This window comes from Populus euphratica, unplaced genomic scaffold (genome assembly GCF_000495115.2).
Source record: "Populus euphratica unplaced genomic scaffold, PopEup_1.0 scaffold223.1, whole genome shotgun sequence".
NCBI classification, from domain to species: Eukaryota; Viridiplantae; Streptophyta; class Magnoliopsida; order Malpighiales; family Salicaceae; genus Populus; species Populus euphratica.
The window spans coordinates 261211-274338 of record NW_011500105.1 but is presented as its reverse complement, the minus strand read 5'-3'; the positions used below and the strand labels follow the sequence as shown (position 1 = coordinate 274338).

At 32.4% G+C, this 13128-nt stretch overlaps 2 protein-coding genes across 2 annotated transcripts; both read right to left on the bottom strand.

Annotated features, from left to right (window-relative positions):
* Positions 1-3604: 3604 nt before the first annotated feature.
* Positions 3605-5675, bottom strand: LOC105109625 (PLASMODESMATA CALLOSE-BINDING PROTEIN 5-like). The gene is made up of 3 exons (XM_011004373.1): positions 5001-5675; positions 4695-4722; positions 3605-4146 (listed from the first exon to the last, which is right to left on the bottom strand). The coding sequence occupies exons 1-3, from the start codon at positions 5338-5340 to the stop codon at positions 3990-3992; spliced, it is 525 nt and encodes a 174-aa protein (XP_011002675.1). The 5' UTR covers positions 5341-5675; the 3' UTR covers positions 3605-3989.
* A 1424-nt stretch (positions 5676-7099) lies between these two features.
* LOC105109623 (3-ketoacyl-CoA synthase 21-like) lies at positions 7100-8803 on the bottom strand. Its single transcript, XM_011004372.1, has one exon. It carries the CDS (start codon positions 8673-8675, stop codon positions 7278-7280), a length of 1398 nt encoding a protein of 465 aa, XP_011002674.1. The 5' UTR covers positions 8676-8803; the 3' UTR covers positions 7100-7277.
* Positions 8804-13128: the final 4325 nt, after the last annotated feature.

The following is a 13128-nucleotide window of genomic DNA, read 5'->3' as shown; positions in this document are numbered from 1 at the left end:
ATTATATGTATTTTTAAAATTTAATTTTAAATATGAAAACAAATTATTAATGAAAAGGGTATTAATTCTAAAAATAAAAAATTTAAAAAAATTTAATTTTTTTATTAACATAAATATCTAGACTAGCTTGCATGTATTTCGACTAATTTTATAAATTCTAAAATTAATTATAATATAAATTTTAATTGCTCCTGAAATTTATAAAACTTGAATAAATAACTTTTAAAAAATAAATTTAGAGCTAATCAATTAAAATTAATTGTATTATATTCTTTGAAATTAATTTGATGTAACGGTGTAAGTAGCCAAAACGTTCTTAATAAGTTAAACAAGTGTTTAGGCTAGCTTGTATATACTTAAACTAATTCCATAAATTCTGAAGTTAGTTATAATATAAATTTCAAGTGCATCTAAAATTTATAAAACTTTTTAAAAAAATAAATTTAGAGCTGATCAATTGATTAATTGTATTATACTCTTTGAAATTAATTTGATTTATCTTTGATGTAACGGTGCAAGTAGCCAAAACGTTCTTAATAAGTTAATACTATTTTTTTGTTTAATTAGTACTGTTTAAACCACACAGAAATTAGATGCCATAATCCAACTGCCCTTCTTTGAAGGCATTTGGTCAATAAGTTGTGATGAAATAATTGTCAAATTTCCAAGGCATTTTTTTTTTTAATTTCACACCAGTTACCTCGTATTCGATTGATGCAACGAATTGTCAAAGCTCTGAGGTGTAAACCTGCGAAATTTGACTTTAATTAAGGTGGGCGTGGAAGCCTATGAATGACGATTTGTAACTTTATTTCTTTTATATATTGATATGTCAATTCAAAGCAGCTAGCACTTTATTTTATGGATGATCCTGGCGAAGTAGCAATTTGTTGTTTAATTAAAACCTAAACGGAGAACACATGAGGAACCTATCACAGCTTGAGCACCGTTACTTTGACTTAATTAACATTCATAATCATTTTTCTCAATTCTTAACCGAGCTAGCAAATCAAGGGTGGCGGTGGTTTTGAAGAACTTTGGAGCTCTAAGCTCAACCATCCCCTCTTGTTTGATGAAAATTCTGGACTCCATGGAATTGAAAAAAAGGCCAAACTAGATGACAAAGTCCCAGGAGTCAATGTCTAGGTGGTGGCACTGTACAAATCGTGGACTGTAAGGCCTAGGAGTTTTTGACTTCCCTCGTGAATCTAGATGAGGGAAAGTCAGGTGGGTCCGTTCTCTTGTCAAAGCCGGTGAGGAAGTTTCCAGGGTCCAGCCATATTGGTTGTAGAAGAGAGGGGGAGGAAAATACAACAGCCTTGGCGTTAGATAGAGGCCAGACGTGGGATGCAAAGGGGAAAAGGAAGAAATACCATAGCCCTAGCAGTGTCTCCAGTGACGCTAATAGGGTTTATGAATAGTCCTAGCAATGTCTCAAGTGAAGCTAATAGGGTTTATGAAGGAAAAACAAGCTATTGGATTGATTTCAAACTTTGATGTTAATTATGGGGGGGTGTAATTTTAACTCGTACTTTATCATATATTTTTAACCTAAATTCTCAAGTAATTATAGATGAGGTTCAAGAAATAATTCTATGTTACTTTTAAACATAATTTTCCAAGTTAGAATTCTTTGGATTTAAAATTGGTATAGAACTAACATATACTTGATGTTTAATTATTAAATTAATTTAGAGAATAATAGGGTTAGTTAGGTTTTAGGATTAATCTTATATTATTTTTTAAGATATGTCGATATCAATTATTAAAGATGGCTCATGGTAATATAATTTTTAAACCTAACCCGGTGATCGATCTAATTCAAGAATCAAGTCATGAGTTTTGACAGGTTACTGAGTTAATTTCAAATTTTTTTTATAAAGTAAAATAACATCATTTTTTTTTTAAACAAGCTCCAACTAGGTTTTTTATCGGATCTTGTTGAGTTATTAAATTTAAAGTTTTAATTTATTTTTATTTTTTTAAATCTAATTTGATTTTAATCCTGGATGGGTTTTAAGTTGAACTGTGAGGCTGGGTTTTTTTATTATTATTATATATATTCCATGGTTAATAGTTATTATCCACAGGAAACAATCAATCATAATTTTTCAAATAATTTAGTACAAAATAATATGAATTGAATTTTAAATTGAGTATGAAAATATTTATATTTAATCATTATATTTAAATAAGATAATTACTTAAAAAAACTCATTCAGTTAGATCGGTTTAAATTAGTGTTCTTCATGTCGAGATTATAAATTGCTTCCCTATTAATCATAGCTCGTTGGTTGATGCCATGGCCCAGGTTTTGTCTAAAGTGCCTAGTAATTCATGGACCCAATTAATACGTTTGAATGTAAGGGTTTTTGCAATATTGGGCCTTTGGAGACCTGCCCATTCTCATGTGAGCTTTCAAAGTTTAAACAACGCCTCCTCACTGTTTTTCAGATCATTGTGTTAACTGTGCAGTCGACCGTTAACCCACGGCTCTCCGGTCAGTCTCCGGCAGTTTAACCGTCTTATGCCCTCCGAAATCCTTATTATTGAAAAATATTAACAGTAAAGCATTTGAGGAATGTTTTTAGATGCAACTCCAGACTAGTTTAGTAGATTTTAATTTTAAAAACAAATAAATCAATATATCGTGATAAAAAGTAAATTAATAAATCAATATTAGATTTTAATTTTATACACAGCTTCATATTTTTGTTAATTACATATATTAACTTCACTTCCAGCTTTATATATTAAGTTTGAGACACCATTCATAAAAGTAAATTCATAAATATTATCCTTGATGATCCTTCACGACTAAGCACTATATTTTTCTTAATTTATCTTGCATATATTATTATCCTAGTCTATAAGTAATTTCTGATTAACCAAACACACTAATTGATTGGACGAGATATATGAAATCCTTACAGGAAAATGCACACGTCCTCACAGAGGATGTGGGCTACTGCCAATAGACTAAGGTTCTTCTCTCTTTTGAATTGAGGAAGTGTAAAAGAAAAGGTGAGCTTCCAATAAGCAAATTCGAGGAATCAATTACGTGTAGAATCCAACCCTCTATTAGGAAGAAGAAAAAATAAAGTTTCTTGAACTTCTTCTATTTTTATAATTTTTATGTTCAAACCTTATAAGAGCCCTCTGGGATTTTGAGATTGCCATGGCGAATCCAAGTTGTAAAGTGATGATGTGTGTGAAGCACAGCTCTTGCTCAAGAAAATAGACACCAGCAGCTTTTCTTTTTATATTTTTCATGAGCTTAAACATGCCCTCTGGGATTTTGAGATCGGGTCCTTTTGGAATTTTGCCAAGGCGAATCCAAATTGTAAAGTGATGATGTGTGTGAAGTACAGCTCTTGCTCAAGAAAACACACACCAACAGCTGTATTGTTGAAAATGATGCAAAGGGAATCACCATTTCATTGTTAGACAACGAAGGTTCTCCAAATCTTGAGAAACTTTAAGTTCATTCTAGCTCGGACGCATGGGGCCGGGAAGCTTGTCTAGTGCTTGTCACTCAGCCGAAAAAATAATTGGCAAGCACAAGTTCATGGACCCTCGTATGGCTGGATGACAGCTTAAAAAGTAGATCAAAACAAAAGCAAAACACATTAGCAAAAATAGATCAGATACACAAAAAGATTCGGAGAAATTTTCCACTCCTAAAATGAGAACGCGGTGCAGGCAGTATAGACTGCTTTATGGCCGGCCACTCCAAGAATCCCAAAACTGAGCCTTGACATCAATCTAGTAGACTACAAAAGCAACTTCAATTTACTTGATTTTCTTGATAAGAAAAGCTTCACATACAGAGATAATAACAGTAGTGGAAGATGATTCCTGGAACCTACAAAACCAATACCAAGCCAAGGATGGATATTAAATGCCCTCAACTCCCAGCCAAAAAAAGCCTTTGCTTTTGCTCCAACTATTTCAGTTCTCGCTTAATCAAACTCAGCAAACTAATGTCATTAAACTAGCCACGTAAATGCAACGAGCAAATAACTGGTGACCAAAGGCAGAAACCATGTGCCAACAACCCTATTGCTGCTGCTCAAATCTGCACTATCTGGTCTCATCTGTATTGTTCCTGTTGATGAAGAAACGCTTCCATTATTCACTGATAAGCTGCATTACAAAATCCACATGTATCAATGTCTGTTCTTATAATTTGAATAAGCACCAAAATGTTAAGCAATATTGTCCATGTTAATTTCAGTCCAACAGTTTTGGCCAGAAATAATCCATTTTGCTGCCAAGCAACACGGGTTGTTCAAAAATTTTCTCAGCATATAATCTTGTTTCCCAAGAGACATTACATATTCTGTATTTCTATTTGATCATCTCGGTAGCAAAATTCAGCTCCATAGAAACAAACAGAACCTAAATATGAAGCGAGTATCTTAGTCTTGTGTTTAAAAGGAGGTTTTCTCAAGAAACATTACATTTTCCGTCATTCAAAATTTGACCATCTCAGTAGAAACAAACAGTTCCATAGAATACTTTCCATAGAAACAAACAGAACCTACACATAAAGCAAGTAACTTGGTCTTGTGTTTAAAAGGAGAACATGACTCCATTAATGCCATTTATAGATTCTATTTTCCCAAAAACTAAAACAAAACTGTATTCACAAAACTAAATCAAACACTATGCTTCCAGTTTTAGTCCATTACCTGGAAGGAAATTTGCATTTATCAAAACCTGAAACCGAAAAATAAAACATATAATTAACTCATATCCAAATGATTAACATATTAAACACATAATCAACTAAATAGATTCAACATTTCCAAGCTAAAACACATTGATAAACCCATGTTTAATCAAGAATTAGCGATGGAATAACAAAAACGTAAAAACTCCAACAACAATTTAATCAAGATTCAAACTTTACAGATCCAAAACCGCAGAAATTAACCAGAAAAGAAACAAAAGCCAAAATTCTATTTAATAAAAAAAGATAAAAAGTAAATAATTACTTGGATTCAAAGAAGTGAGAGCAGCAGTATTGCTGAAGTAACAAGCATCATCAGTCAATCCATTCTTCAAGTAATAATCATTAAAAGCCCAAGAAGCTGTTCTCTGAATATCACTAGAATCATAGCACGGCCCTCCTTGTTGTATTGGTCCACAATTAGCCCCACCTGGTCCACATGCCCAATCAATAGATTCTTGCAGTGCCTGATCAGCAGCGTTGTTCTTGGCTACACACCATAGATCCCTTGGTGCTATACCCTTCTGGGCCCTCAAACACTCTGGCATTGACAAAGCCACTAGAAGTGGCAATACACAGAGAAAAAAAGAATAGATTTTAGACATGTTTCTGGGCAGAGAAAATCAGAAATCTCGGTGGATAATTTAAAGGAGGTGATTTTGGAGCATATTTAAAGAGGGGAGTAGAGAGGAAATGAAAGGGAAATAGTAACCGTTTCGAAATGAAAGGAGAGGATTAAAGTAACTGCTTTGAAGTGGGAATTCGAAGAGAAAAGAAATGAAAGGAAAGTAACCGTTTTGAGATGGGATTTGGAGGGTTTTTATTCAAGTGGAAGATGGAAATGTGACCGTTGGAGGGTCGAGGAGAGATCCAAGAACCAGACAGAGAGAGGGAAGGAGGGAGGGCTGGCGATAGCGAGTGTTGTAGGGTACTTAGTGATAAATGATGGATGTGTTCGTGTCTTGGAATCTTTAAAATTATTACAGAAAGCCTCTGGTGGCTGCTGTCTTTGGGGATAATCAACTATTAATATACTAATTTTATACCCTTTTCACAATTAAATATATAAGCTTTATTTTAATTTTTTTAGTATATTGATTTTTAAAAAATCAATTTAAGTATCAATTTTTTTGTTTTTTGATCACCTGTCATTTACCCTTAAATTGCTGGTATTGTTTTAACTTATATTTTGTAAAAATCGAGTAGATGAATGTTAGTATTTTTTATTATATTACATCAAAGTTTTTTATTGTTTAATTCAAGTACTTTTATAATTAACTAGGTTCCTTTAATTAAGTAATTTCTTAATATGATATCTGTATCATGATCTCATCAACTTTTTATTTATATTGCAATCATATGTTAATTGTTTTTTTTTTGTTCTTTTTTTTTTTAATCTTTTATCTTGTTAGAATAATATATTGCTATCATATGATATCCGCAAATGCTAGCGAGAATTTTGGATACGGTCCCATGAAACTTTTTTTCCCTACCCTGAGAAGCTTTAAAAAGGTAAACAAATTAGTGTAATTGTATCTTAAAAAATAATATAAATTATATTTTATATTTTTATTTAATAATTTTAAATTTTAAATTAAAATAAATTTTTAATAAGGTATTAGAGTTTTATAACTAATAAGTCATAAATTTAAATTTTATTATCTTTATTTATTTTGATAAAAATTAAATATAAAATTATATAAAATTTAAATATAAAAAGTTTTTACTCAAAAAAATATATTAAAAAATAATATAAATTATATTTTAAAATTTTATATAATAACTTAATTTTTTTTATTAAATTAATTTTTGACAATCTTAAGTCATACATCATACATCATCCATCATCGATTATCTATGAATATTATACACCAATGAATAAAAGAAATCAGCTTCCATGTACAACAATAAATATTTTTGGCATTGATATATTAAAATGTTTGTAAAATATAAAAAATTAATTTTAAATAAAAATAAAAATAAATAAATTTTAATAAAACGGTTTCAATCCGCACCTTAGTTGTCCTTACATTGACGTGGGGTCTTGGCCCTTAAACCTGACCCACTATTAATTATAGCATCTCATCCCCTTGACTGGTGACCATCACCGTTACAAACTTCGCATCTGCGAACTAACGGGGCTCATACAATTCGGGCACTGTTCATATATATTATCTATATATATGTTAAATATAGATAATATTAGATAATAAATACTGGTACGAATACTTTGCTATGAATATTTAATTTTTTTTAAATTTGATGATGGAATCTAAATTCTACCAAGAATATTTTATGCATGAAGGTATACTAATTACAAGGAAGAATTATTAACTCAGTTCATGTAAACTCAAGTACAGTTCAAACAGCTTGTTGTAACATTATTACAAGACCAATGTGGGCATCATCAGAATTATACCTGAAGTTACTTGCACACAATTATATGGGACTGAAAGAAAGGTCTTAAGACAAATTACCTTAATTTAAACACACCAATATTGCAACAGTATAATTCTGCTAATAATTATAACTGGATTTGTTATTATATGCATATCTTGGGTACGTAATCTTCACGCCTGGCAAATCTCATGCTTTCATCATTGATCCAATCGAACTTCTCAGAGAAAGGGTTAGCAAAGGTGTTTGGAGGGTAATGATCTATGCAGTCTTTCCAGACATTTTTATCCTCCGAGTCCTTCATAACCTTCCACACACAATTGTTGCACTCAAAACCTGCCCCAAGGCTGATCATCAGTATCCTATCTCCTTTCTTGAGCCTTTTCTTGGCCTCCATGTAACCTAAAACATACCACAGGCCACCGGTTGGTGTGTTTACACACCGATAAAGTGCCATTCTAGCTGGTTCAAGATCATGATCGTTGAGTGCTAAGCTCTTACCAACCTCATCGATAATCGCGCGTCCACCAGGGTGCACACAAAAGTGGTCGATTCCAGACTTGAGATTCAAACCAGGTCCTGCAATACCCTTAGACCTCTTCGTTATTTTATTTCGACAATAGCTTATTTTATAGCGGAGCATTTCTGACAGTGGTAAAACTTTAGGAAGAAGAACTCGGAGGTTCATGGTTAAAGCTTTAGCACCAGCTCTTGGTAGATCTCTAGTGAGGCGAAAGCCTCTGTTGCCAAGGTCATCTTCTACTTGGATACAGCTGCTGTATGCTTCGTGATCAGAGCCGATATGTGTGCGTACAGCACAAGTCAATTCCAAGAGGGCTTTTTCCTTCAAAGCTATATTATTTGTTAGGAGCATGGAGCAGCCCCCAGTACGAAATAGAATGTTGGAGAGCATCATGGACTTCTCTTTTCCGGAATACCAATTTGGACCTATGGATTCTGTGCTCACAACAATTGCAAATGAATTCCTGTATGTCTTGAACAATTGCTTGACTAAATCAACCGCTACCACACTTGCACTGCAACCCATTCCAGAGAGATTGAATGCCTTGATGTCCTTCCCCATCTTGTAACGGTTTATTACTCGAGCCGTTAGAGAGGGAGCTGGGGAGAACAGAGAGACTGAAGCGACAATAATGTCAATATCTGATGGAGAAATTCCTGTCTTAGCAAAGAGCTTGTCAAGAGTATCAAAAATGACATCATCCACCTCCGAAAGTGCATCCATAAGAGTTGCAGATTCCTCTCTTCCTTCTATGACATTCCTCGGGCAATAAGTTTCTTCTCCAATGCCAGAACTAACCATAGTTTTTAAAAGAAACCTGTATTCTTCTATTCCCAGACTACTGTTTCGTAAAACAATTTTAGCACAAGATCCAGTATCAAGCTTTCGGTCCTCAGCGGCTTTATGGCACTGGTAGCTTAGCATATAACAACGTTGGTCTCTCTTTTGGTATGCCAACTTACAAAGCTTGGAGATGGCATAGAATAATAGTAGCAGACAGAATGCCAAGAACAACTCCATAACAAAAAAGAAAAGGCTATGAATTGAGTTTCAAGAGATACAAAGGTTTTCTTCAATTTTTCAAGATAATATCTACTTAGAAATCTCAAAATAGTTGAGACATTATACATAAACGTGAGTGTAGAACAATTAATGTTCAAAACCGGACTGACGATAGAGAAGAGAGCATCAATCTACTTATCCTAGTGTTTCATAATAGGATTCACATGGCTGAGCTAAGGAATGGAGAGGCACCAGTAGCTGAAGATAGATGGATAAGATAACATTAACATTAACTGCATTTGGCATCTTCTTTGCTCATAAGTAATGTCCCCACCATGGCCACCACACCTAGTAAATTTACTAACTATTTGATTCACATTCAGCAAAGTTGGATAAATGTTTTTAACAAAAAAAAAAAACAGAGAGAGAGAATTTGACTGCATTTTATACATTTTTTATATAAAAAAAATCTTAATTGTGAATTTAAAAATTGATACTTGTATTTAATTGAATAAATTAAAAAAATATATGTGCAATCAAAATAAATTAAAAATATAATTGTTAACCAACCAAAGTAAAATAACCAAACTCGTAATTAAATCATGGAATTAATTAGATTTAATAATTTTTTAATATTTTTATTTAATTAAATAATAATTAAAATAAATAATTAAAAAATTCATCATCAATTAAATATCTAAGTGTTTGTTTGATGAGATCATAATAAACCTACACATATTAAATCAAAATAAATTATATTATACAATTAAAAATAAATAAAATAGTAAATAAAAAAATAAAAAAATCAATAAAGATCTGAAGAATTAAATTGAAAAATAATCAATAAATAAATAAGTAAAAAAAAAAGCCAAAATACACAAGCTAGTAATTCATATGCCTAGATCTCTTTAACCCTTTTTTTTTTGTTTTTTATGGGCATCATCCACCTCTATTCTTTTAGAAGAAAAAAAAAAGGCAGCTGACATGGTGCTGCTTTACCCAAATTCCAATAATCAAAGTTCACTAAAAAGTTAGGGCATAGAATGTTTTATGCTTAAGAATTTTTTTTTTCAAGCATTTTGTTTTATGTAAAATCACTCTAGAAGCCCTAATAAAACAGTTCATTCCTTTAAATAACTCAAAAATGATCTAAAAATAAAAAATTAACCTCAAATCCAAAAAAAAATTCAAATCAAATTTGATTTTTCAAGTAATTTTAAGATGAAATAATACTCTAGTGAAACTCTTCTAGTTAATTGGAACTCATGCATACCAATAATGATCATTTTAATAGTTAAAAAAGTTATCAATCTATATTTTCTCTTTCTATAACTAAAATCTGATAGTTTTCTATCTTCTATCTTAAGTCAATGACTAAAAAATACAAGAAATGAAATTTTAAACCAAAAGTGAACTTTGAGATAATTAAAAAGATGGAAAATAGATATGTTGAAAACTAAAAGGATCATAGTAAATTTTTTTAATCAATTTCAAAAAGATCTCCTCTTTCCTATGTGTTTTTCATATTGGTCCTTTGTTTTTCAATTCTACCCTTTTTTAATAAAATAGAAGCATTTTGTCATCAATTTAGTCATAGATGGATGCAATTGATGAGAAACAAAGTTTGATAACCAAAAAAATCAATATGGAAGTCAACTCTGAATTTTAAAGGGAGCTATAATGGCATGGGGACAAATAATTTATCTACTTCTTCTAGTGTTTGCTGTAATAAGATATGGATTTTCCAAACAAAATTTATTAAAGTAGGTCAATAATTTAAAATTTTTTAAGAAAAAAATCAAACCAGATTTAATCAAATTTAAGATTGATCTATTGAGTTGACCAAGTAGCATCAAATCAACTCTTATTTAATTTAATTTGAAACTCGATCTAAACTAAAACTAGATTGATGTATCATTAGATTGGCCTATCAAGTTGGATGAAAACAAGTTTAATATCACTACTGTAAGGATTATAATAAAATCAATTTAGATATTGAAGCTAAAGAAGTCATTATATAACTATTTATATCTATCCAACCATATATTGTAATAAAAAGAGGAATTTATCTATAATTTAATTGATGTTACATTTTTTTCATTTGTTTTGAAAAATTACAGTTTATATCTTAAATCAATACAAGTTTTCAAATTAAATGAAAAGATGAAACAACCCTTATATATAATACATTAAAAACTCAAACAGAAATAAGATTTTCTCCCACCATTTCTCTTTTTTAAGTATTATTTTCTTTCTCTTTTCATAATAATCTGAACCGAAATCAAAATATAGTGTTTTTAATTAATTGATTTTTCTCTTGCGCTTTTGGAATCTCTCTTTTTTCGTGAAAAGCAATTAGATATGTCTTTTCAAAAGCCTTGAAAAAACCACAAGTTAGCTTAGGAAGAACCTTGATTTTTTAATCTTTGTCGATTTATTGGATAAAGGAAATTGATTCCAGGCAAAACACATAAATACTCATTCTTCGAGAAAATTCAAACATTTTTTTGGAAAATATTTCAATCATCTCTTTAATTCTTCGTAAATCCACCTCTTATTCATCACTTCAAGAGAAATTCAAACATCTAGTTATGGTGAGTTATTTTCTTGCTTGCAATTGTTGTTCGTTCATTTTGTTTCAAACGAGAAATGGGTTTTTAGCAAGCAATGGGTATAATTAAATACTCATATTTCGAAGGTGCTAGTTGAGGGCATCTATATTCGCTGGACTTGGGTCGCTTGGTAGTGGGCGTGGGCGTGCACCTAGTTTATTTGGAGTTCGGTGGCTATGGAGTTCGGTGAAGGCAATGGCAAGTCCGACTAGATTGTGGGTTCGGTGAAGTTGTGGGTTTACCAAACCGTTAAAAAATTTAATTTTAAATAAAAAAATAATTTTTTTAGGAGTAACATTTTTGAAAAAAGAAAAAACATGCACGAATTGGACGACAAGCATAACATCAAATTAATGTATCCTGAATGTTAAGAAAAGCCACGATTTTCACATTCCAGCAGCGTGTGTCGTACAAGAATGACCCGTTCTATAATCTAAAGAGAGATCTTTCTATCTCTTTTCTGTAAGGACACTGGCCCTACTGTCAACAAGATTTAAGCTTCCTTCTTTAGAAGAGCAGCGGCGCACTACTTTTTACACTTGAGATCTGGTTCTTTTGTCTTAAATTCCCAGTAACGACTTCTCTGTTGTACCTTGATGAATCCAGCCACTTGATGGGGAGGACCAAGCGTTGCTTCTTGAGGAAGTGGAGCCTTTTTGTCTTTTTCTAGAGAGTCGTTGGGGTTGGTTGGTCAGTCAAGTGGAGGTAATAAGTGGCTTGTTGGAGGAAGATGGGTTACCTCTTACCTGCCTTGGGTCTCGTGCCATTTTCGAGACCTCTTTGTTGTGCCGGTAGCAACTATAGTCGCTAAGGGGTTGCATGACAAGCGTCCGGCGAGGTCATAAGCTTCCCGCCCCCGGAGAGACCAAATTGGTTGTGGGTGGCTGCTTTACCCCCGGAGAGACCAAAAATTGGTTGTAGGTGACTGCTTTAGAAGGGCAATGAACGTAGAGGGTTGATCGGCATCATGATCTAACCTGAGTATATTGTAAATACCCGATTGCCTATATCAGACTCTGCCAAGATTGTCATGAGAACAATGACTCGAAATAGTCCACGTGTTCCTTTTCTTTTTCTTTTTCCAAAAAAAAATAATCTTTCAAGTTGATTTTACATGATTCGGATAGAATTGGTCAATATGACATTGGAAACTTATTCCGAGTAATCTTAAGTTTTTTATTTATCAATATGTTGAACTGACAATATTTATTGATCAGAAGTGTAACTTGTTCCCTTCTGGGCTAACCCATGCTTGCGATTGTGGTCTTGGCCTCTGGATGAAAATGAGATGACAAACTTGTTCATAAACATTGTGGGTGTCATAAATACCAGCACATGAGTAGTCTCTCCTTCCGTATGGCTGTGAAGCAGATGCTGTAATCTTGACATAACTGCACATGAATGCTCTTCAACTTGCGTTGAAATGGTAGTAAATGTATCATTCTGTCAAAAGGTTGTCCGTTGATAATTTCTATAAAAAAAGAAGAGTACTTGTTCCCTGTAGATCCGCAGAGGTGAGAAACGAGAAATCCCAGCAGCTGGTCTTTTGAAAGTTTTGCAACAGGAAGCACCCATCAGTACACATACAGTGAACAGTGTAAAAGGGCACCTAGCACTGCAGCCCAGGACAGTCCAGAAACCAGGAGATTCTGCAAAACAAAGAGACATCGAGAACTCAGAATCCAGTCATTCACATGCAAATCAGTGACCAAAATGCAATCTCAATAATTCTTCTTGACAGCACTATGGCTTGGTTATTAAGGGTCAGTTAGTAACACGAAGCAAACCGTATTTTTTTAAAATTTTAAAAAAGAAATTGGTTTATATATATATATATATATATATATATATATATATTA

What these genes read in the sequence shown, in the direction of transcription:
- LOC105109625 (XM_011004373.1), bottom strand. Translation starts at nt 5,340, where the DNA reads ATGTCTAAAATCTATTCTTTTTTTCTCTGTGTATTGCCACTTCTAGTG. An exon ending in TCTCACTTCTTTGAATCCAA is followed by an intron (nt 4,723 to 5,000) that starts GTAATTATTTAC and finishes TTTCGGTTTCAG; the next exon opens with GTTTTGATAAATGCAAATTT. An exon ending in AAATGCAAATTTCCTTCCAG is followed by an intron (nt 4,147 to 4,694) that starts GTAATGGACTAA and finishes TTTGTAATGCAG; the next exon opens with CTTATCAGTGAATAATGGAA.
- LOC105109623 (XM_011004372.1), bottom strand. Translation starts at nt 8,675, where the DNA reads ATGGAGTTGTTCTTGGCATTCTGTCTGCTACTATTATTCTATGCCATC.